General features: G+C 35.5%; 1 protein-coding gene across 1 annotated transcript in view; it reads left to right on the top strand.

The window, feature by feature from the left end:
• Window positions 1–26,139, top strand: part of ANTXR2 (ANTXR cell adhesion molecule 2) — a 155,668-nt gene that overhangs the window by 102,491 nt on the left and 27,038 nt on the right. The window contains exons 12-16 of the mRNA XM_075283884.1: window positions 2,864–2,959; window positions 6,238–6,285; window positions 6,842–6,931; window positions 11,275–11,442; window positions 11,693–11,773. Of these exons, the coding sequence (XP_075139985.1) occupies window positions 2,864–2,959; window positions 6,238–6,285; window positions 6,842–6,931; window positions 11,275–11,442; window positions 11,693–11,773 (483 nt within the window). The remainder of the gene's footprint in view (window positions 1–2,863; window positions 2,960–6,237; window positions 6,286–6,841; window positions 6,932–11,274; window positions 11,443–11,692; window positions 11,774–26,139) is intronic.

Here is a 26,139-nt window from a genome sequence, read left to right as displayed (position 1 = left end):
GGATAATAATGCAATGTAGTTGAGCCTGTATGGTCACAAATAGGTGTTATGGAAACCATAGAGCTTACACTTTTAAAATCTCTCTCACATCTATTCAACAATATCTGCCAGGGTGTCTCTAGGTTTGTATTCAGATTTTAAATATTTATTTTTTAAATTATATTTGTCATTTCAACAACATTTCTCAATGATGGTGTTATACACGTAAGCTAAAATTATTATTATTATTATTATTATTATTATTATTATTAGTAGTAGTAGTAGTAGTAGTAGTAGTTGTATTAATAATAATCATAAATGCATAGTACAGTAAAATATAATTGACATAGTAATATAGCATACTGAAAGAAAAGGTATCTTTCTTCACTTATCATGCTCCTTTCCTACCCAGTGCTTCCTAAAATGTGAGTGTTCACTCACTCTGCATTTGTTTCTGAATCTATCTTGGTAGACAGACTGCTCATTAAGGGGTGACGTTATGTACTGCTCATAGAACTCTTTGGGAAAGGGGGAGGGGGCAGTTTGAGTGAGAAAGAGACAAAAAGACACAACCACAGATGTTGCCGCTGGCATGTAAGTGCACTACTATCTCATTCCAATGCTGGTTTCATGCCTTCTCTACTGTACTGTTGAATAATGCCCCACTTGTTGCTATTGCTTCTGTGTATATATGTATGACAAAAGAGAACAGTATCTCATCTTGTCTGTGTACAATGTATGTGCAGAGGCGAGACTACACAAACTATCCCAGGTAAAAATGACAATAAAAGATTGGTTCTACGAAGGAAAAAATTGGTGAACAATGCCATATAAAAAGTCATATAACGGTCACAAATGGTGCTACAGTATACAAAAACATAAAAATTACACAGAAATGTGACCTTTGACTTCTGTTAAAATGGCTTACAAACTGTAAGTGAACAGGAGCCAGGATGTGAAAAAAATGAAATAACATTTTTCTTTTATTTGCCCAGTTGGTTGGTAATACAGATGGAATCCTAAGGGCAATCATACAAAAGGCCCAGCAGAGCCTAAAGCTGCTTGAGGTGATCACTTTTCTCATGACGGTAGCAATAGAACTCAATTTTGGTATAGCACAAGATTAGTAACCTCTGTCTTCATTTGTAAATTGCAGGAGTACCTCTGGCCATCAAAGTCTTGAGACATGGTTGCATTTCACTGATGAGTGATTCGTCACAATAAAGTTTCAAAATTTGCAAGAAATAATATACAATGTAGTCTCATTCGTCATAATTGGCTCAGCTTAATCACTGAACATTAAAGATTATTGATATAAACATTTTTGGATACCAAATTATTACCAAATTATTACAGGATTACTCATAAAATTATTTGGTTTGAATTCTTTCAATGTTTTCAAAATGTTCTGATTATTTAAATATTTCATTATTTATGTTGCAAGAAAAACAAAATACTCCTTCTTTGCATCCTATGGACCAAATAATTTTTTGTTATGTCCTGATATGTTAAACCATAGACTTCAGAGGGCATACTTTATGTTTCTAGTAATGGTATCATTATGGCTACTGCTTGATTCATTTTGGCTGGTGTAACAGGGGTAGGGAAGCCCAATTCTCCTGACAGTCCTTAAGGTACAACTCCAGGTTTTGTCTGTGAAGAGAATGGGGATTTAGATGGTGGTTTTAACCAATTTGTGCAGTGGCATGTGATGTGGCAGAATTATTAAGGGGCTCTGGCTTCTAAATAATTCTGCCATGTCTCAGAAGGCCCTGTGATCCGGAATCATCTCCACCAAGCAAGGACTATATCATGAGATGGAGGGTCCCCAATCCACCTGCTGCGCCCGATTCCTTCTAAATCAACCACAAAGTTATCTATATATACTATATGCTATGTGACCTGTATGTGTGAGTTCACCTTTAACGTAAATCTAATTTGTTAAAAATTCCAGTTCTTCATTAAACTAATTCAAAGCAATATCACAACAAATTAAAGAAACCCGTCAAAGACTGCAATTCACAATAGGATGGTTGGGTTGCAATAGAGAGAATATCACTTTGTGTTATATCACTTTGTGATAGCTTATCGCAAAATCTCATGATACACATATCTGGATCAGCCTAGAGTAAAGGTAAGGAAGAAATGGACATAACACACACTTCGTTTCCCGGATCAGACACAGCCATATAAAATGATCCTAAACCAGATTAACACAGACACGTGTTACTTTCTATGAAAGATCCAACATCTGTATTTCTTGAGACAAGAAGAAAGATGTTTTTTTTACAAAAGGATTCTATAAAGAGGGCAATTTCTTCAAAAAGATATGTAGATACTGACTGCCAGATTGGAGTCGGGAAGGAATTTTTTCCCCAGAAATGGGGCAATTGGCATGAGCCTCATGGGGTTTTTTGCCTTCCCCTGGAACAACACTGTAGGGGACTGTAGAGTTATAGGTTGGACTTGATAGACTGATGTCTTCATCCAACCTCATCTACTATGTATGTATATAACATGTGGAGACTGATTTATGTCCCCTAAGTGTGATTGTTGGTGAATGGATTTGCTTTCTCCTTGGAATTTCATTGAGGATTCTTACACAAGCCAAGTCATAATTTTCATTGGACTTTGAATTGCTATTGTGGAGTGGATATCCGTGATACGAGAGAGTAATAAACCTGACTTGGTACAAATAAACTAATAATACTGCATTAATATTAAAATCCAAAAATCATAATGACAATGATCATTTAATGGGAAAGTGTTTTGCATGTTAAACTAAATCTTAATCTTGTTAATTGCAGAACTGATAATTATATGAATATCTTTAATAAAATATTTTAATATCTTGAAAACAAGTCTGTTTTTGCTTTGTTCACAGAGCAGTGGTCTTCCTGCCATCATTGCGATACTTGTCATCTTGCTACTGATAGCACTTGCATTATTATGGTGGTTTTGGCCTCTCTGCTGCAAAGTGGTAAGATATCATTTCAAGAATAACCTATAAATTCTGTGTTTTATTGTCTATGAATTCCTGATGATCTATACGTTCTCAAATTTAAGTCTAGAAAATAGACAATAAATAAAAATCGTCCTCCATATGGTGTCTTAGACACAAGTGATAAGCCAGATGTTTCCATATTCTCTAAAACCATTGTCTTTATATTTTAGAGGAGGCAGCTTAACAGGAAGGCATTACCTGGTCCATCCATACTAAAATATTTTAGAAATGTACTTTGAATGAAATTGCTGGTTTGTAGTCCATTATAGCCCATCATCTGTTATAGGTTAATCCATTGTAAAAAAAAAAAAAAAAAAGACAAAAAAAATATTTCTTTTAGATATAAAATAATATTCCATTTAATCTAGAATTTAATGTGTTTCATCCTGCTGGCAGTTTCTCCTTTTCCCCAGTGCTGTCTTGCTGACCACTGCTGATAGTTTTAATATTGGTCGCTTTTATAATCTCTGCTAGTGGATATGTACTTTTAGATGGACTGCACTTGCATTTAGATATAACTGTGGCAGGATTATCATGAATGCAGATTTTAATTTGATATTGTTACTGAACAAAGTGAATCAAAGCGATCAACATTTTTGCCTAAAAGCACTTTTAGAAACCGTGGTAATGCATAGGTAAGCTGACTCATTTTGCACGCTAACGGGGGAAAAAAAAAATGAAAAAAAAAAATAGGATATTTTAAGGCATCTGCTATTTCACCTTCCAGTATTATGGAAACATGTATCTTTGTTCTTACTTCCCTTTTAACAGAATTAATTTTTTTTTACAGATATATATATATCATTTTTTTAAACATCTTTTTAATATATTTATTGAAAGCTGTTGTCTTTTTGTATTAAAATACTCATCATTCTCTTAAAATTGAACAATAGCGTCCAGAACAAACTGATGCACATACTGGGGAAAAAAAAGTCTTGCCAGATTTGAGACCATACTTCATATTTTCAAATTACGATGATGACCTTTCCCGAAACTATCACAGATTTTTGCATTTAATTTCATCCATTGCTTTGCAAAAAGTGAGATGTTATAGAATCCACCTCAAAATACCTTGGAACATAATATCACATTTAAAAATAGGATATATCAAAGCGAAGTAGAATTATGTGACTGCCATTAGCAGTGCTCTCTATCTACTGTATGTACATTGTATATCCTGTATCCATAAAGGGGAATAATCTTGATACTGACGGTTTCTTCTGGAGCATAAACAATAGAATGATATTTCCTGTTTTCTGTATTATATAATTATCATGGAATGAACGGATCCTTTTTTTTTTTTTTTTTTCTGCTACAGGGAATATTTATAATGTTTACAAAGTAGAATTATGTTTACTCTTTTATTGTTAGCTGTGTCATATGATTTCAGTCTGACCATCAATCCAGAGCTTGGTTTCCTGTTTAAACCTGAAGTCAGTCTTTACTGTAGGATTTTCTGTGAACTACATGATTATGTCAGCATCTACCAAATCCTTCTTAGCACCACTCAAACACCTTTTTACCTTTACTTACTACAGTGTTTTCCCCTTAGTTAAAGGGAGTCTATCATTGGTGAAAGTCATTTTTAAATGAACACACGTCAGAATAGCCTTTAGAAAGGCTATTCTACTCCTACCTCTCATTCACACCTGCTCGTCTCCATCATCTCATATGCTAATGATGCAACAAGGGGCATTTCCCCTTGCTCCAAGCACAGCATTCTTATATTTGTAATGCTGCTTTTGTTGCCTTTTCAGCAAGCTCCCTGATTCTCCAGCTCATCCTCTTGATGTCTTCTGTGGGATCAAAACTACAAACTTCGGGTTCGGGCAGAGCCAACAGTGCATGCTCCGCGAGCCATCCTGATTCTCGTGTAGGAATAGAATCAGGATGTCCGGCGGAGCATGCACTGTCAGCTCTGCCGAACCCAGCGACATCAAGAGGAGATACAGGGGGCGTGCTGAAAAGGAAACGGAGGCGACGTTACAAATATGACGATTGTGTGGTTGTTGCAGTAGAATAGCCTTTCTAAATACTATTCCGTTGTTTGTGTCAGAAAAGAATGGCTTTCACCAATGATAAACTCCCTTTAAAGGGGCTCTATCATTGGGAAAAGTCATTTTAAACTAAACACATCCTTGCATAGGCTTTAGAAATGATATTCTACACTTACCTTTATTATGTAAATTGCCTCAGTGGTTTCTGAATAAGTATGTTTTTATTCATATGCTAATGAGCTTCCAGCCAGCACAGGAAGTTCCCAGCAGCACTCGTCTCTGCTAATATCTCCTATATGTGTGTGCAAACAGGAAGCTGAGTCATCATCAGCAGCAGCCTATGCTATATAATCTCATAGGAAACAATAGCAAAGAGGGTGCATGATGCATTGTGCACCCAGTCTAATTAGCATATGAATAAAAACGGACTTATTCAGAAACCACTGATGCAATTTACGTACTAAAGGTAGGTGTGGAATAGCCGTTCTAAAGGCTACGCAAGGATGTGATTAGTTAAACATGACTTTTCCCAATGATAGAGCTCCTTTAAAGGGTGTTGCTGCAGGTAGAGTTTCTACAATGATAAGCTTCTAATTAAAATAAATAAATAAATAAATAAACAAACCCTTCCTTACCCTTTTCTCTATCTGTGAAGAAGGTATACTAAATCTCTGGTAGTAATACACTCTCTGTAATAAACTAATACACTCTCTGAACTTAGTACTTTCCATACCTATCTTATCATCCTAGACACTCTCCTGCCTCCTACTTATGAATAATGGATCTCTTTCTATAAGCTCTTACCAGCAGGAGGCAGAGAAAAGCTGTATGAAGCAGCATCTAATTGGGAACGCTAGAAACTCTGGTAGGGGAGCAGCAGTTCTGATATACTGCACTACATAGGCAAAAGAAATGTTGAAGTGCCTCTTCAAAACAACAATTATTATACTTTATTCAGTATATTTTTATAGTATTGCAATTTAATTAAATGCATCATTTTTATATTCGAAAATTAGATTTGCCATGGTACACTATTTACATGGAGTAGTGCAATATCTGTAAGGCTTGCTACATCTGTATCTCCAATGAAATGGGAAATGTAGATTGTTACTTTTAGTACATAAAACTATTCACAAATATGTTATTCTGTACCATTTATTAATGTAAATAGCAAAATGCAGTAATAAAAGTGCATTTTTGGTAAAGAGCATATTTATGTATTTACTGGGGGTTTTTTTTGTTTGTTTTTTAATCTAGGTCATCAAAGATCCACCCCCACCCCCACCCCCTGCACCGGTTGAAGAGGTAACTGTATAATATTAATATTGTAAAAGTAACCCGTTAAATAAGCTAAATGCAAAAACAATCTAAATGTGATTAGAACGTAATAATAAACAAGAGAATAGAAAATATAATATTATTGTAGAGTGTCTGACTTCTATTACCAATTTATTACAACATTCCACATATATATATATATATATATATATATATATATATATATATATATATATCAGAGCCGACTTTGCCAATGGCAAATAGCTTACAGTTGATGCTAGCTACTGTAATAAAATCAAAATATAAATCTCAGTGAATTTCTGGTATTTTCACACTAAATGTCCCAAGTAAGGAATATACTCCACAAAACACTGATTCAAACCATAAATTACACCAAGGGCATAAATAGTTAAAACATAATTCTGTATTCCAAAAATCTTTATCGCACCAAGTATATTTTCCAAAAAGTAAAACTATTTTTATAAAGTAAACATTTGCAAAATGTCAGTCTGAATAAAATTTTTGATCAGGCTTTGATTTGTTTGATTTAATTTACTAATTCCATCCACTTTTATCCATATAGGAGCCAGAGGTACTTGCCAATAAGAAATGGCCTACAGTTGATGCTAGCTACTATGGTGGCCGTGGCGTTGGTGGCATTAAGAGAATGGAGGTTTGTTGTGTTATGTTATACAAGTTAATATCAATGAGATACCATATTTTATCTTTGTTTTCTATATTATCTGACAATGCAATTACATTTGATTTATTATTATTATTATTATTATTATTATTATTATTATTATTATTTGATTTTACATTTACTTACATAATTTGGTGACACCTGGTGTTCAGAGTGTGTAGCAGTGTGCACAGCCCCATAATCGCTAAGTACTGATGGACATGTATATTTTTGTATGTAAGTTGGTATTAGCATAGACTGCACAGTTTAAAAATACATCTGGCATATTTCAGGCTGCCTTGGTTTGCACTGTCTAAGTATTAGTAAATCTGGGCCAGTAAGCCGGTATATTTTTAAGATTAATTTATCCTATCCGTAGGCTTTTAGATTGGCGTGGGTCTGACTTCCAGGACCATTGCAGGTCAGCTGTTTCCCCATGCAGGACACACCTGCACTACTTTTAATAGTAGAACTGCATGAATCTGATTTTTTTTTTTCCATAAAAATCAGTACACGGGGAGGACAATCCAATCCAAATAGATTTGGTTGCTTTCTTGTGTGTATTTTGCACATATGTGCTGAAATTAATTTTTCTAATTGAAACCACATGGAAATTTCCTACCCTTTTGCGGAAAGGGCAACACAGTTCAATCATAGAACAATCACTTCCTTACTGGTCCTGATCATGTGCCATTCATTGTGCTCATAACTTCAGTTGTTAGCCACACCCACCATGTGAAAGCAGCATCTGTCTAAACTTTATTGACTGCCAGAGCAGCCAGGAGGAGGTGGGAACTGGTCCTCATAATAATACAAGTCAGCCCCGGCTTCACACATATAGATGATTACAGCCAAGGTTAGAAGCATTATTTAAAAACAAAGATGGTTTTCTTATAAAACACATGCTTTTTTGAGTGAAAATGAACTGCATGAACACAGCCTTACTTAAAAGTGTTGTATCATGTAACCATCTGTCTGTACTACATATACAGATGCTATACACGCACACACAATATATATATATATAGCAAGTAGCATGACAGGGAGAGTATTGCAAATCATCAGAGGCATCATCATACTGACACTCCTACAACTAGAAAGTATAAACCAGGAAGTATTGCATGAATCTGAAAATATGAGGAATAGTAAACATGGTCTAAACCTGTGTAATGGTACTCAGATATGTTTGTTCATCCATATAACAAGCATTTCCTGCTTTTTGTGTTTTTTAGTCCCAGGAAAATCCCTTTAAAAAGAATAGAGATGAGCGAGTAGGGAAATATTTGAAAATTCGAAATTCGATTTGAGTAGACCTCAATATTTGACTATTCGTTCGAATATCGAATCCCATTATTGTCTATGGGAAAAACATGCTCGTTTCAGGGAAACCAAAATTCGACCAATTGGAGTCACCAAGTCCACAATGACACCTCAGGAAATGATGCCAACACCTCTGGACTGCAACTGGGACAGCAGAGGAAGCATGTCTGGAGGCATCTAACACGTCCAAGTCCCAGTATTATTATCATTGCTGCTGCTACTGATTTAGCCAGCCAATGGCTGTATACATTTTTTTTCCAATGTCTACGTTGTCCTAGTTCCTGTCCCACCTCTCCTGAATAGTTATTGGTGTAAAAAAAAAAGCGCCAGGGAAGGTGGGAGGGGAATCAAATTTTTACTGGGTTTACTGAATGGTATTTGACAGAGTACGAGTATTTCGAATACCATAGTATTCGATCCAATACCTACTCGATCGAATACTACTCGCTCATCTCTAAAATAGAAGCCAACCTAAACAGTACCTGGATTTCAGAGAGTGATTTGTCTTGAAGTCAGCTTTGTATTTTACACCCAGTAAATTAAGTGAAGATTAAGCTTAAGACTGTCCAACTAACCCTTTGACCTGAGATTTTATACTTATATGTAACCCCCATATGACACATACTCATCTTATATCATATGGTAACATTTAAATGCTTTGATTTAATAGTTGCTAGAAAAATTAACTCTGAAGAAACCAAATATATCAAACAATTTGTGATCATCCAAACCAGGGGTTTTATCATGGCTTGGTGTCTGGTATTATTTTATTATATTTCAAGTCATTGTCAGATTAAAACTTTCATGGAAGTTGCAGTTTTATTTTTCATATTTTGAATAAAACATTTTTCAGCATAGAAAGACTGTGCTGTGATAAGCTCACAACCAAAAAAGAGATCTTTTAAGTTTTGGAATTTTTGCATGGGATATGCAGTTATGACATCAGATCCTCATAATAAAACAGCTATGTAACAGTGTTCTCTGTTTCTTTCATTTGATCTAAGCATCAGATGAGAATATAATATGCTGGTTCTGTTTAGCTTATGTGAGGGGCTTTGTCAGGGGCTTATGGAAAAACTTACATTTAGCCACACTTGTGTGAATGGGTGGAAATACAAAAATAAAAGACTCCCATTGTATAACTAAAGTTAAAAATTAACTGGTAAAATGGGGTAGTGGTCATGCCTTTTCATGTTTTCACACATAGTCAGTACTTTGATTAAAAAAAAACAAAAAAAAAACTTGGTCTGATATACAGCATTACATATGATTTTTTTTTTTTTATTATATTTCATAATAAGGGAGCCTTCACACGATGTAACGCTGCGCTCATTCTGATCGTAAAAACACGTTCGGAATGAGCGCGTAAAAAGCAGCTCCCATTGACTTGAATGGGAGCCGGCATATGTGTTTTTACGATCAGAATGAGCGCAGCTTTACCTCGTGTGAAGGCTCCCTAAGAGTTACAAAAAAACATATAATGGAATGGGGCAGCTTTATAAAGACTGGCATTGTAATTATAAACTCTATAATGGCTGAAAGTGCGACTCATTTATGATAAGGCGCACACTCTGCTGGGCTGTATAGCTGCAGGGAAAATCTATCAGAGTTCATAACTGGTGTAGATTTCCAGTATCATTTATTCCAGATTTCTATTGTAAATGAAAATGGTCCCTCCCCTGCATTGTGCAGAAATTAAAAAGATTTAAAAAGTTGCATTTTTTTCAGCAATACCTCAAGATATGCAAAAAAGTGTAACTTGTTATGCTTTGTACGCTAAAAAATGGTATACATGGCATAATAAATCTGTTCAATGAGTATATATTTGTGGTTACACTAGTGACGTATTGTTTTAGTAACACCTTTATGACAAAGTAATATCAAAACAATATTCTAAGAAGCCAATAGATTATGCCATAAAAATTATAAGAGTAGACCCAATGTTATATTTAATGTTACTTTTATTGTTATTTTTAAGTGTTAAAGGGGTTGTCCACTTTCAGACCAATATTAAGAGGCAAATGCTATTGTTTGTATAATGAAAATTATATCATTTCCCAATATACTTTCTGTAACACTTACTTGCGGTTTTCTAGATCTCTGCTTGCTGTCATTCATTCTGTTTATTCCAGGTGGGTAAACATTAGAGATGAGCGGACAGTGAAATATTCGAGATTCGATATTTGTTTCGAGTAGAGCCTCAATATTCGACTGCTCGATCAAATATCAAATCCCATTATAGTCTATGGGGACCGTGCACTTTAACTGCACAGCACTTGCAGTTGCGCTGATAAAAAGTAAGCTCCCTCATAACAGCAAGCTGCCAGCTCTCCTGACTAGCAAGGACGAGCCTGCTGCAGAACTAGCGTTGATTTGCTGAATGCTATACACTGTATATCATTCGGCCAATCAATGCTGGTTCTGAATCGAATATTTACTGTGAATAGCTAGTAGTATTCGATCGAGTACAAATATTTTGAATACCGTAGTATTCGATCGTATACCTACTCGATTGAATACTACTCGCTCATCTCTAGTAAAAATCAATTCATGACCATGGACTATATATAACATGACCATGGACTATATATAACATGACCATGGACTATATATAACATGACCATGGACTATATATCACATGACCATGAACTATATATAACATGACCATGGACTGATTTTTATCCACGAGGAATTGAGCCATGAGGAATTGATACAAAGGTTATATTGGAGTATTGTAGAACTTTTCAATATACAAGTAATAACAATTATCTCTTAATATTGGTCTGAATGTGGACAACCCCTTTAATTCTCTGTTGCATGCTAATATAAACGATCAAAACATACTGATGACCCTAAATTATAGAAGACCAGAATATGAAAGACTAACCTTCATACTGCTATTTTTAATTTCTTAATTCTACCATATTCCATGTATTACTAACCCAACTTGCTGTTAGTGTTCTGGTTGAAAATTTAATCAAATGTATTTACATATATATTCTAATTTTAATAAGGTGCGCTGGGGGGATAAGGGCTCTACTGAAGAAGGTGCAAGATTAGAAAAAGCAAAAAATGCAGTTGTGACAATGCCAGAGGAAGAGGACGTTCCCGTGGCACCTAAACCTCCAAAGTCTAAGATGACCTCACCAGCATCACAGACAAAATGGTACACTCCAATCAAGGTAAGTTACAAGATACTTCAAAATAATAAAATCAAATCTGGACAATGACATTGACATTTATAATATAAACAGCATCTGAATTTCCGGTTTGGACTATATTCCTGTAAAAGTGTTCACTAAAAGATGTCCTGTTTTGTCATTTGAATTTTTGATTACCAGTAGGACATCCTTCCAAATGTGTAGACCTCTATCTTTGTCTGACAAGGCATCCAATCTAAAGATGATGATATGATAATGTCTATTCTTTAAGGGTCGACTTGATGCACTTTGGGCTCTGTTACGAAGACAGTATGATCGTGTGTCCTTGATGCGTCCCCAACAAGGAGATGAGGTAATATTTATTTTATCAAACTGAAACAGTCAGGTTTTTTAAAAAATCTGTTCATATCATATACCTGTATGTGGACTAATATTACAGTACCTTAGCATGCACTAACTGTGTACATAGTGCTCAGTAAGGGTTCTATATACAGCTATGGGAGACACCATGATGCGGCTCCCCTCTGATTCGTGGTGACTTCATCCACTGGAGACCGGAGACTAGAGAACCCAGATCAGCTCTGCAGTTATGATCAGGAGGCTGCTTTCCTCCTATAACTGGGGCAATGTATCATCCTCAGTTACAGGCAAAATCAGGTAAAAAATATATATATTTTTAACATTCCCCCAAAAGTCAATTATGACCTTATGATGGGCAGATTGCAAAATAAAAAATAAAAATAAAAATGAAAGTCATATAATGATAATAAAGTTAAATTCATCTCATACCATAGGTTGTAGCCCTGTCCCCGGTGAAACAACACTACTGTAACGAAGAGGGAAAACTATTGTAAAATTTTTTAGTAGCAATTAAATTTTTTTTAAAAATTGAAAAACAGACACTTCTCCCTCCTTTTTTGCTTACATGTTCCTGTATATATTAAAAAGAAAAAACATGACATGCAAAAATAAAAATAACATAAAGATAAAGTCCTATGTGTTTCACCGAAAAAAGCCACAAAAAAGTTTTAGCCTTCAAAACCTGATGTACAAAAAAAAAAAAAAAAAAATTGGACCTGAACCAGGGAAAATAATACGGAACTGAAGTGGCTAAGTTACAGAAAACGGAGGCCAGATAGCTGCTTATAATGTCCGCCTAGTTTTTAGTATGCCCAAATGGCTTACCCTCCAGCAACATTCATTTCCTAAAGTGAAATAACTTCAATTATTGTTAGTGGTAATAGATTAAAATGCACCTTGAAATATTTAAAAAATTTAATTTACCCCATATAGTGCTTATATAGTTACTCGGTATGTTTTTCGCAACGTATAACTGTCATGCATCGTAACGCAGACAAACACTTGCATGTAAATACAGGCATATGTAGTACAAAATGTCGAAAGCCCTTTATGTCAAAGCTGTTATTTTTTTTTTCCTTTCGAGCTAAAGCATGCTCTTTGTAGACTTTACAGGCTGTTCTATAAAAGTCATATAAGCAGCAGGGTAGTGGTAGCATTCTCAGGGTACTGCAGACTTGAAAGGGAGTCTGTGGGATCTGTCATGATTTGGCAGAGGGTGGAAGAAAAGTAACTGGCATCAATTCAAATGCCTTGAGATATTGCTAAGTTTAGTACTTATGGGTATGACTTCGGAGTGTCACTTCACTGATGAGAGGAATAAACTTTCTCTAGAAACTCACTTCTTCATTATTTATTACATGATAAAAAGAACCAAGATTGATATTTGATATTTTTGTTAACTTTTGTCCTTACCGTTAACCAATGGTTATATGCTGCCAGATTATAAAATTACACACACACACACACACACACACACACACATATATATATATATATATATATATATATATATATATATATATATATATATATATATATACACAATTTGTGTAATGCAATCATAAATGAACTGCAGTACTAATAGCTTAACTATGGTGAATCAAAGGCCTCCCGCATCCAGCCCCCTCCGTATCCATACTCTCTCCCTCTGCTGTCTGCTAGTTTTGAGTGTGGCCCAGTATTTGAGAAGGCCGCACACATTCAGAGTTAGAAATCAGGAGAAAGGGCTTTGATTCTGGTTCGAATTCCTGGGAGTCATAAATTTTTCAGCTGGCAAACCGCAAGGTTATGGAAGCTGATACAGGTGCGAGCTAGCAGGTTGTCTCTGACATCTGTTCAGAGCAGAGGCGTGGGTCTTCACCAGCCTGCAGCGAGGCTGCTGGATTGTCAGCAGATGTAGTTAAGAGTGGCAGAACAGTTTTGGTCTCACACTTGCTGCCTGGGGGGTTTAAACACCAAAGGTAAAGAGGGGGTGGACACAGCTGCGCTCCCAAACTTGCCTCGGGCACAAATAAAGAGATCTAATATAGTTTGACTCTGTTGTGGTGAGGAGACTAGGACAGAAAGCCACTTCAGAGGCAACTTAACGCAACAACATCTGCCGCCAAGTTTCCAGGGAGTGACAGGGGACAGCAGGTACAGATCGAAGTCCCCACGTAAACAGCCTCCATTAAGCCATGAACTCTTTTGATGGGTTTCCATCAAACATGCTGGAGTCCGCAGCAGGAGTTTGTATTGTTTTCAAAGCGGTGTTTTGTTTTATGCACTAACAAGGTAATTTATAAATTATGCATTTACTGGGAACTTTTGCTTATGTGAAAGTGATTGAGATAGAAAAGAGTATGAAAAAGTAAGAAAGTAATTCAATACGCCTGTCATGATTCAAGTCTCTGCAGAGCCATTCTCCATTTGAGGTCACATTCACCTTCAGGTTATATTACTCCAATGAACTATTCATTGCCTAAATACTCATGCATCAAATGTGATATATTTCTCAATTCAAGTACCGTTTTACATTTTTCACATAGACCTGTACAAATCCCAAACACAGTCAGATAAAATTTCCCTGCGGTTTTTAGTTACGATGCAAACATTTGGGTAAGGATACAATTAGTACACAGAAAATAGTAGAATTTCTCATGATTTATAGGATATGTCATTCTGTAACAATATTCTATCCTCTTGAATGGTAGAAAACAAGTCGTGCTTATTCTCTGGCTTTCAGCGCCATGTTTGAACAATAGATGTTAGAATTTACAGAATCAAGTACTTCCCGTACAGGATTCTTTTATATATGGCTAATGGCTACTGAAAAACCTAATGAATATTTGGGTAAAATTGTCCCTCCGGTCCAAATGATACTTGGCCTGAGGTTGTATCTTCTGGCACTATGCACTTTATTGTGAATAAACCTATTTTAAAGACAGTGGGAGAGATTTTTCAATCTGGCTATGCCCATTTTCTGGCATTGTGGGATGGCATTGTGGTGCATATTTGGTACATGGCCCTTTCTTAGACTAAACATCCGCTAACGTGGCACTGGGTCAAATCAATTATATGTTATTTATTGCATTGACTGTAGTTAGATTGATTTGTAGACTGGACTTTAGGAACTGTTGTTGGATTTCCAGAACAGCCAAACCTCACTACTCACTTACAATGAATATAGGATTCATTTCATCAGGATATTGATGACTTTTCCGATAAAAGCCATTATTATGTTAGTGATGCTATTATCAGCCCCTTGGCCTTTCCTTTAACATTTTCTCAATTATTCTAAAACTGGTTGATAATAATAGATTTAAGAACATCTTACTATATGTAATTTAATTTAAGTTATACCATTTCGTGTCATATCCTAAATAAAGTAGAGGTACCGTAATATCACTTTACTGCAAAAGTACAAATTGCCTCCTAAATGAAGGACAAAGAATGTATTAGATCACCCAACATCCCTATGGCAATAGTTGCATATGTACTAATATGTGATGCAACGCGATATAGAAAGTATCTGGCCTACTAACTCTTGAATGTGAGGAATCTCCAGAGGTATAAGCCTATGTCTCTATTTATAGTACTCAAGATTTCTTAGAAATTGTATATAAAGTATACCTTAGAAAGTCCAACAGTACAGAAAGCTTTTATTCTACTGATATATCTAGCAGGTTCTGAAACATGTCTATGTGAAGATACAGAGCGGCATCTACTGTGTTGACCTCCATTTTGATCTACTTCTAAAAATAAGACTAATATAATTTGAATCTCCATATACTGTTGTATACCTCTTCAAGTGCAGAACATTCAGATACCATTCATGTCTGCCGTTCACAAGAGTGCATGTGCAGAAAGGAACCCCACAAGCTAAAGCGCAATACAGTATGCCAGCAGTAACTATAGAGGAGGAAAACACATTATGCGGGAGTGCTGAGAAGGACTAATAACGCTAAATATCCGTTAAATCATAATCAGCATACTGATGTGCTAATTATGACTCTGAGACAGTGTATGATATCGTGTGTAATGTTTTGTTTGGATGTGTGATGAATCCTGTTGAACAGCTATATTTTGGAGTGAATGACACACAACGGTTCTTGAATACCAATGTGATTGGAATATATGAATGGATATATTAACCCCTACTCCCAGCAGTCACATTAAAATTGGAAAAACCCTTCCAAAAGTTTCACTTATTAATTGCAGATTTTCAGTTTATGTTATAATATTGCTGGTGCATGACTTAAATTCATGTTACACCATTATATACACAGGGACCTCACATAACATTCTTGCAAAAAATAGCCCGAAAAGACTTCACAGTATCACATGGAAAAAGCACAAGCTAATGCAAGAAGACAATAATCAACCAATATATATAAAAAATATCAAATATTTTATTACACATTAAGTAGCATATTATTAAAAACAATAATGTACAGCAGGGCAGATTGAATTAAAGCCAAAGACATACACAAATAGACACATAGAATAAAGAACGTGGGTTCTTATGCTAGACCATGTAAGATAAATAAAGGTAAGTATAGTAGCAAAAATAACACTAGTATGAATATAGCAGAACTACATTAGTGCCAACCAAAAAATACTGTTGGCAAAAAGCACCCATCCAAAAATATGTCCCTATAAATGTAGACTAGTATTTTGTAATTATAGCATAAATATCTGAGGACATATAGGAGGAGACAGCTACAGTATATAAAGTGTGAGGTAAACTACATAAATATAAATCCCATCAATAGGGAATATAGATTACATATGTGATCACACTACAATGCAGCCAAAGCTATATACATACAAAATACAAAATAGCTCCTATAAGGCAATCAGCCAAATACCTGAAGTCATGTCTCCAAATAAAGGTCAGCTAGCAGCCACGATAGAATACTAACAGATAGGTAGACGGACCACCCCTACGCGTTTCACCACTACTGTGGCTTCCTCAGGAGGTAACCTCTTAGTGACTAATGTTAACCTTGTGGATAGTAACATTTTAGGGGTCATAACTTATGTTTTTTTTTTTGTTTTTTTTTCAAAGTACCTGTACAAAACCTTGTATTTCTCAGGACAAGAACAAATTTGGGGTGCACAATTTTGATTGCAGAACTCTAGGAAAGAATTAATCTCATACACAGAGATTTGAGTTGGGACAGTGTTTCTAGGAAGCCTAGAGAGTTCAGTGGGCACCTCACTCTCCCCCAGGAATATTTTGTCCAAGCTTTATTTAATGCCCAGTTCACGTTAGCATTCGGCTTCCGTCCGGAAGGAGTCCACATGAGGACCCCCCGAACGGAATACCAACGCTAGTGCAAGCCCCATACAATATAACTGCACAGCGCTTGCATTAGCGTAGGTATTCCATTCGGGGTGGTCCTCATGCAGACTTCTTCTGGATGGAAGCTGAACGCTAATGTGAACCGGGCATTATTTTTAAAGAGGACTTTTCACCACCTCCACCAGTTCAAATTCTTAGCATCTGTTAATAGGCACCGCTCCACCAATTCCAGCACAGTTGAAATATTCTCTCTACCACCCACCTCTCGAGCAACAATTGCAATTAATTTTTATGCTTGATGTGCTATTTAGGCTCTGTAAAGTCAGAAGGGCAGTGTCAGGCAGAGGGGTGTGATTCAGAGCCCCATTCAGAGGCGGCCAATGTCAGAGCTCAGCATCACACCCCTTCTCTGCTCCTGCCTGACACCGCCCTCCTGATTGTAAATAGTATGAGTGTAAATAGCATGTCAGACACCAAAACTAACAGCATTGATTACTTGGGAATGGTGTGGAGAGAAAATTCCAACCATGCGAGAAGCAGTGGAGCAACACCTATTAAATGATGTCAAGAACTGGACTTGTTGTAGGGGGCGAAAGGTCCTCTTTGAAGGGAAAGTGTTGTTAGGAAGTGACCTATTGTTTAAAAAAATTTTTTGTTAAATATACCATTTAAGAATATGTAAAAATGTTTAGAAATGTTGTTTTTGATTTTCAAAATCCTAAACATTTTGGACATTCCAACTCTTACCATCAAGCCTAAAATAGTTTAGGACTTTCGGACTCCTAGAGATGGACCATGGGCCATGGATACAGTGTTCTGGAGCAGACCCTATTGATTTCTAGTAATGCTCTGTGACCTTTGCAGAGGTTATTTCTCAGAGAGGGAAGTAGATAAGCTTTGAATTCACATATTGCGATTGTTGGATTCTCTGCCTTATCTACTTATACATGATAGCTGTGATCTTCAGTGTGCTAAGTGAGGTGGCTGCTGCTACAAAAAACAGGAGTATTAGTTACATTAACCTCACAGTGGCTTAGTAGTTACTACTGTTGTGTTGGAGAGCTAGGCTCAAATCCCGCCAAGGACAACATCTGCAAGGAATTGTATCCTCACCCTGTGTCTGTATAATATGATGGTTCTATCTAAGTAAGCAAAATAAATGTGTTCAAAGATTCAGTCTTTAGGATTTTTTTTTAATGCAGATTATATTATGGAACTTTTTTAAAAACCTCACCAAAAATTACTTAAAATATGATTATCATAAAACCTGATTAAAATAAAATAGGCTCATTTTCTGTTGACACAGTCCCTTTAAAGATCTGAGCAATGATGGCAAGTCATCTGGATTCTCTGGGAATCTTAATTTTTTAGTTCGCTAAAACTTTTTTTGGGGAATGGAACATAACATGAATTGTATATAAAATATTGTCATTAGTTTATATGCAGAATAAGTATGCCTTATTGATTATCTATCATAACATTACAGACTATCCTGGGAGTAGAATCTTTCACAGGTAACCATACAAGGGAATTGGTGTTCTGTGCAGCACTGGAATGCCCATTGTTATGCAGAGGTGTCAGCTTCCTGACATGGTGCCCATAAGTGCTCCTTATTAGTCTTTTGTAAAGTATGCTAGTTAACCCCCCAAAATTGCAACTTGGACATGACAGCTTAATTCAGTGCAGACTCTTCAACAGAGACATGACAGCTATAAAAGCCTCTTGTGCCAAGATGTATGAACTAGTCCTATAGCTCTTAACCAGATTAGTCCCTTTTCCATTAACTGCTTGAAAGTAGGGCAGATGTCCGAGCGGCTGGTTGTAAATTTGATAATGTCTGCTGTGTTAATCTGGATGCTTTGCTGATGGAGAAGGCTGTAGATAACAGGATTAAAGTTTCACGACCCTGGTTTTCATGGCACAGGAGAGAGGACTCAGGGGATGGGGACCAACTTCTGCTGTTAATCTTAATTGATTGTCAAGAGATTTTAATCTATCTATATTAATTAGGTGATAGGCATACACACCCGTTTAATGCCCATTATACCAAAAACAAAATGAATCTTGTGTTTTTCTTTCTACTTCTTGTAACTACAGATTAAGATATAATGTTGAACATTTAGTTCACATTTATTTTGGTTAAAACTGTATGAAGATTTCATTAGTGTTAGAGCAAAAAATCTGATTAAACTTAAATAAATTACCATGTTATATTAACAGTTCCTTCATTCCAACTAATGACTTGGAGTCTGTTTAACATATGTTAGGAATCAGTAGCATCCATGGGGATTATGTTTTAATACATTCAGTCATTGTGTTGCGTTCATAAATAATAGGTACAGTAGCTTATTTGGTTTTAATACACAGCAGTGGTTAAAAACATTAAAATGTATTTCTGGAGTTTTGTAGATGAAATGCAATACTTTTTCCCATAATGTTTATTGCTACAAATATTTTACCATTTTTGCCTCAACAAATTGATAGTAAAATATTGTTATGTTTAAAAGCCATGGACACCTTTAGATCAAATTTACTTTTTATTTATTGGAATCTGAACTATGATTTGGTCATAAATCAGCTCATATTGGATAGAAAATGGAATTTTGCAGCTTGCTATGTATATATATATTATTTATTTATTATATATCTATACATTCCCATATATTTATATACTATATATATATATATATATATATATATATATATATATATATATATAGTATAATCCTATAGATAGATAGATATGACGAATGCAGAAGTTATAAAAAAAATATATATATAGTAAGAGTAAACCTACAAACTAAAGATTAATGTTTTTCAACGCCAATTCCAATTTCCTTGGGATTGAACAGGTTCCCAAATCAGACTAATGCTCGGTCTCGGTTTCCGGCCACCTATATTCTCTTCACTTTCATGCAAAGTGCTTTCAGCTGCTGAGCACTGATAAGGGGTAGAACAGTTTCTAGATTATTGCTTCTGTTATCTCTGTTATGTAAATCCAGAGATAGCTATGTAGTTTAGAATAAGCATAGCATACACTGGTGGCCTGATCTGGAAACCAGGAAGTGGAAGAGAGAGGAATCTGGAGGGCAGGTGAAACCCTGAGATGGGAAAATTGAGATGGGTGGTACAGTTGGTAATGAACTGTGTATGATGGGAAAAGTTGATTGGTAACTTTTATGAAGATCACTGGAGGAGAGGGGGTGTGGACTGAGTAGACCAAATTAAGTTTTTTTATGTTCTAATGGTTTAGTCCTATGTTATGTTTCTATGACTCTGCTCTTTGTTTATCTGGAACAAAGACACTGGAGTCAGACAAGGTGAGTTACTAGTAAGACTGTCTAGAGTAAAGCTTAGGTTTTGTTTGATTTGGCATTTGGATGACTATATTTGAAGAAAATATAATGTATGGCGTAACTCTGAACTAAGCGATTATGTGTATGCTGGAATTGCTAGCTTATCAATGGACTAACAAAGAGAAGTGACATGTCTGTACAGTTTAAGAAATTCAGTAGTTGGTCTGTAGGTAGGCTACCAAGTGCTAACATTTTTCACCTAGAAAGACATTTTATGAATTTGAAATTGCAATATAGTCTCTGTACAATACCTTGTGCTGAGCAGAGGTAGTTATAGTCACAACTCAGCTGACCACCTACAGTACTTGTAATTCCATGTGTATAAGCAATTATTTCATACAGTTTGGCACACTGACACAAACCTTATTGTTAGTCTTAAAACACAGGCCTGATTCAATATTTGGAGTTATAATAACTTTTATGAAGATCACTGGAGGAGAGGGGGTGTGGACTGAGTAGACCAAATTAAGTTTTTTTATGTTCTAATGGTTTAGTCCTATGTTATGTTTCTATGACTCTGCTCTTTGTTTATCTGGAACAAAGACACTGGAGTCAGACAAGGTGAGTTACTAGTAAGACTGTCTAGAGTAAAGCTTAGGTTTTGTTTGATTTGGCATTTGGATGACTATATTTGAAGAAAATATAATGTATGGCGTAACTCTGAACTAAGCGATTATGTGTATGCTGGAATTGCTAGCTTATCAATGGACTAACAAAGAGAAGTGACATGTCTGTACAGTTTAAGAAATTCAGTAGTTGGTCTGTAGGTAGGCTACCAAGTGCTAACATTTTTCACCTAGAAAGACATTTTATGAATTTGAAATTGCAATATAGTCTCTGTACAATACCTTGTGCTGAGCAGAGGTAGTTATAGTCACAACTCAGCTGACCACCTACAGTACTTGTAATTCCATGTGTATAAGCAATTATTTCATACAGTTTGGCACACTGACACAAACCTTATTGTTAGTCTTAAAACACAGGCCTGATTCAATATTTGGAGTTATAATAGTTCCACAGTTATAATCTAACTATGCATGTATTACAATATAGTAGATATCTTAAACTACATATGTAAAGCAAGAACAGATGATATAAGACTAACCCTTGCACAATAATATTTATATTAGTGCATAGGGTATACTTCAGCAGCATAAAGCATTTAATAGCCACCAGTGGATTTTGATTAAGTGACCTCAGCTCCCCTCTGCAGATCGACAGAGATCATATGCACTTGATGAAATCACTGGAGCATTTTATTAGCCATTTTGGCAACTGATTGAGATTTGGGATGAATATCTGCTATCTGCATTAGATCTTTCACGGCTAGTGGCACAGAACATATGTGGATGGAATACATGTGTGTTTTATGGATGTCGCATGTAGTAATGTGGTGTATTTTTCAGGTTTGTAACAAATAAATGCAGTATAATTAACTACAGCAATAATTTTCATATTTATAACAACTAGCTAATTTACATATAAATTGCTCTTTGTCCATGTGATCTGCGGGAAATGGAGGAGATGGGAATACTGGGTTCAACTGTAGTCAAACCCGATTTTTTGACTTAGGTTTAAACATACTCCAAAATACTATTCTTTGTTGTAAGCTTTTTCAAATTATTTATTTTTTTATTAAAATAGTTCATATTTGTTTTATTAATTTGTTTGCCTATTGTTCATTAGTCTGCCTTTTCTCAGTAGAAGTCGTGAATGATACTTGTAAATTTTGAAAGAAGTTCCAAGCACATCCAGTTGTCTGTTTTCCCCAATCCTACCCATTCTCATGGACCTCTTCCTTTTTTAATCTGAAAAACAGTTTCCAGCTCTTAAAGCTATTGTAAGATACTTTTGGGAATTTGTTTAATATGAGCAAGAAATATATACACAATCAGAGACAGATAAATAGCAAATTGTCCCACTTATAGGTCAATAAGGTTTATAAGGATTGTTTAGTTTTAGAGATGAGCGAATAGTATTCAATCGAATGGTAGTATTTGATCGAATACCTCCCTTTGCATATTTATTGGTGTACTCGATCGAATACCAAGCGGGAAAAATTTGAATCTCCTCCCACCTTCCATGGCAATTTTTTTTACCACAATAAACTATGCAGGGGAGGTATTCGAATATCGAATATACTCGCTCATCTCTATTTAGTATCTATTCAAAAAAGATGGTGCATATTGTAGAATTCATTGATCTGTTCATCTATAGTACATGGAAAACAAGAGTGCCTCTACCTGCTTGGTGGCTTCCTCTGGACACCACATCCAGACAGAAAATTAATAGAGTAGAGGCTGCATATATGTATGGCTCTTTCTATTCACTTCTATTGGAGTTACACAAACAGCAAAGTGTGTTTTGTGACTGCCAGAGAAAGTAAATGGAAAGAGGCGTTCACATGTGCGGTTATCTCTCCATTCATTATTTGTCTAGATCTGGTGGTACTTTAGAGGGACCACTGATGAGCAAAGGGGTAACAATGTGTAGAACTTTTGACTTTCAGGCTCCATATCTCACCATCCAAATGTGAGACTACCATCATTTTATAGACAACGATCTTGGCTGTTTCCTTAATAAATTTGACTTGCAATTATTTAGCATATGATTAGTTATGCAGATTCTTGTCATGTAACTGCGTTGTTTTTCTCCTGGTGGAGGAAAAAATATTTTTCTTCCTGAATACTACAAATTACAACCTGTTCTCACATTCCCTAATAGCTAAGTATGTTATTAGGTCGATAGGTTGCTGGTTCAAATTGAGGATCAGCCATGAAAATTTCCCAAGAAAAGAGAAACAGCATCATCCAGCTTTTCGATAGCTTTCTCTTGGACAGGAAAATTGACAAATTGAAGTCCGTCCATCCATTCAAAAGCCATGTAGTCAACATCCAGGCAAAATACTGGAGTCAACAAGTTGGCTCATCCTAAGGTTCTGGCGTGACAAACATGGCGGTGGAGGTGGCTCGTATGCTTTGTAATAGTGGAATCACAGAAGTCCATACAAGCACCATGCGACATGCATTACACAAGTCTGGAATGGTGGTTCGTAAAAAGGTGAAGAAGCCTCCACTTCAATATTGGCACTGTTGGCTCAAGTTTGCAAAAAAAGTCCAAAAAGTGAACAGTAGGAGATTGGAAAGGGGTGATTAGGAGCGATGAAATAAAAGTCAATATACTGGGCTCTGATGGGTGCAAATGGGTCTGAAAGAAACAATGCAAAAGAGAGCTAACCGATTGAGAAATTGAAGGAACTGTTAAGTTTGGTGAAGGAAACCTGATGATATGGGTTGTTTCACAACCAAAAAGTGGATACTTAACCAGGATCGATCGGAATCTCAATGCTGAGATATATGTGAGCATCATATGACATATTTTTCCAGCAGGAAAATGACCAAATATGTTGAGACTAGCGAAGAAATGGTTCAGTGACAATGAAGTAGAGGTGCTGGATTGACCTCAACTCAAACAAGCATTTGTTGGTAGAAATGTAGAAAAAGTTGTGCTCGTACACAATTGAGTCGACTAGTATGCACAAACATTTGGGAACGTTTAGAAGAGACCTGAGATCAGATTTTGATCGAAACATGCTTGAATCTGAATGAGAGCAGGTCCACAAGGATTCAAGCAGTGTTGACAGCTAAAGGTTGATTTACAAAAAAATTTAAGTTTCGATTTTTAGGAGCAAAACAGTAGCAATGCAGTTACATAACAAGAATCTGCATAATTAATCATATGCTAAATAGTTGCAAGTCAGATTTATGTATGAGATAGCCAAGATGATTGTCTAAAAAGTGATGGTAATCTGACATTGCTGTAGTGGATGGTGAGATATGGAGCCTGAAAGTCAAAAATTTTAAACATTGTTACGCTTTTGCCAGTCAGTGTATAAGGGTAACCTGGTGGCTTTGCAGCAATGGTGTTCACGGTTCAAATCCAGGCAAGGGCAACATCTGCAAGGAGTTTATACAGTATGTTCTCCTTGTGTTTCCGTGAGCTTCCTCCCACAATTCAAAGTGGCTTGTGAACTCTATCTGGAAATGTTTTGACCACATCTGTTAACCAGTGCAGATATGATTGTGCTATATAAGTAAAAAAAAGATAAAAAAAAAAAAAATCATATATATATACATATATATATATATATATATATATATATATATATATATATATATATATAATTTTTTATTTATTTATATTCATGTAGATATAGATATCCCATGATGGGTAAAAGAGATGCACCATAAAATAATCTTTCTATACAATATATTTGTATAATCTAGATCTGTCTTTAACTGATCAGTCTATGTATGTTCATTTTTAATCAAATTCACAACAGTTTTCATTTTCTTTTTAACAATGGAGTTGCATCTCTATTGTACTTTTTTTTATAATAATTATTATTATAGAATGAAATGTTTATAACTTAACTAACCATTACCTGCTATCATTTTAATTATCCAAACCACTGTGTATATTTCAGTTGTAACTTTAAAAGGATTTGATATTTTCGAAGTTTTATAGATAAAATAGTATAAAGAATACATTGACACTTTGAATATTATTCTTTTTTATAATATATATATATATATATATATATATATATATATATATATATATATTCACATGATAAGCTAGTAAACATATCACCCCAAATATCATTCTGTCTATTGCTTTAGTAAAGCCAATGCATATGTGAGGTGAAGGGTTGTTTGTATATTATAGATGGATATAACAGTCCTGTACGCCGCTGTACTAAATGTTGATGTATTTGCACATTGTAGAGTGACAGAGACAGTAATTAAGATACAGGAGTGCAGGGCAGCAGGTTTATAAGGATTACTATGTCTACATAGGAGAGAGTGATAGAGAATGAAATCAGTGATGGCTTCTGACGTCTCTGTGGGCATGATGGAAACACAGACTAATGAAGGCTAAACAGCTGACTACCAAACAGTCCTGTCCACGGCCATATGACCCCGCAAAGTCTGCCACAAAGGCTTTTAATTTCTGTAGAAAATTGTATTTATTTTATTCTGAGTAATATTTCTAAAATTAGATGATAGAATGTTTATTTTTGTTAGACTTTATAAATCAATATTTAATATAGCCATGTCTACATTTCTTAAAAATGTGATTATATATTTTTTATTAAAAAAAAAAATAAAAAAAAAAAAAAAAAAAAAAAAAAAAAATATATATATATATATATATATATATATATATATATATATATATATATATAAACATGTAAATCGTAATCAGCTTACTGTAATGTTTCCCTGTGCAGAAACACATTACCAAAAATGCTTTTGCCATTTTGGCTCATTAATGATATCCTGTTAGAGGTTTTAGCAGACATTTGTCAAGCTTTCAGTAGTGACTGTTTCCATGCTCATTATATAGTCTCAAGACATAAAGGATTATTGCTGGGCTAACTAATAAGAACATTTATTAGTATTCACTGAGACTGTACCTGCTGTACAAGGCTGGTGCTGTGTCCAGTCATAGTTCCTGGGAGACGGGACGGTAGCAGGTGGGGTCAGCCCACCCGGGAAGTGGACAGCTGTTAGAACCTACTCCAGCTTTTGTCAGCATTAATGACCTGCAACTGACACCTCATTGTAGACATTCTTGTTGAATTGAATCTGAATAATTACTACCTGTCATCCTCTATTTACAGTAGCAGACTTTCCGCACAGCCATTTCGGC

The sequence above is a fragment of the Leptodactylus fuscus genome, chromosome 1 (genome assembly GCF_031893055.1).
Source record: "Leptodactylus fuscus isolate aLepFus1 chromosome 1, aLepFus1.hap2, whole genome shotgun sequence".
Classification (NCBI taxonomy): domain Eukaryota; kingdom Metazoa; phylum Chordata; class Amphibia; order Anura; family Leptodactylidae; genus Leptodactylus; species Leptodactylus fuscus.
The sequence above is the reverse complement of the archived record's forward strand: the minus strand, read 5'-3'. Positions and strand labels throughout refer to the sequence as shown.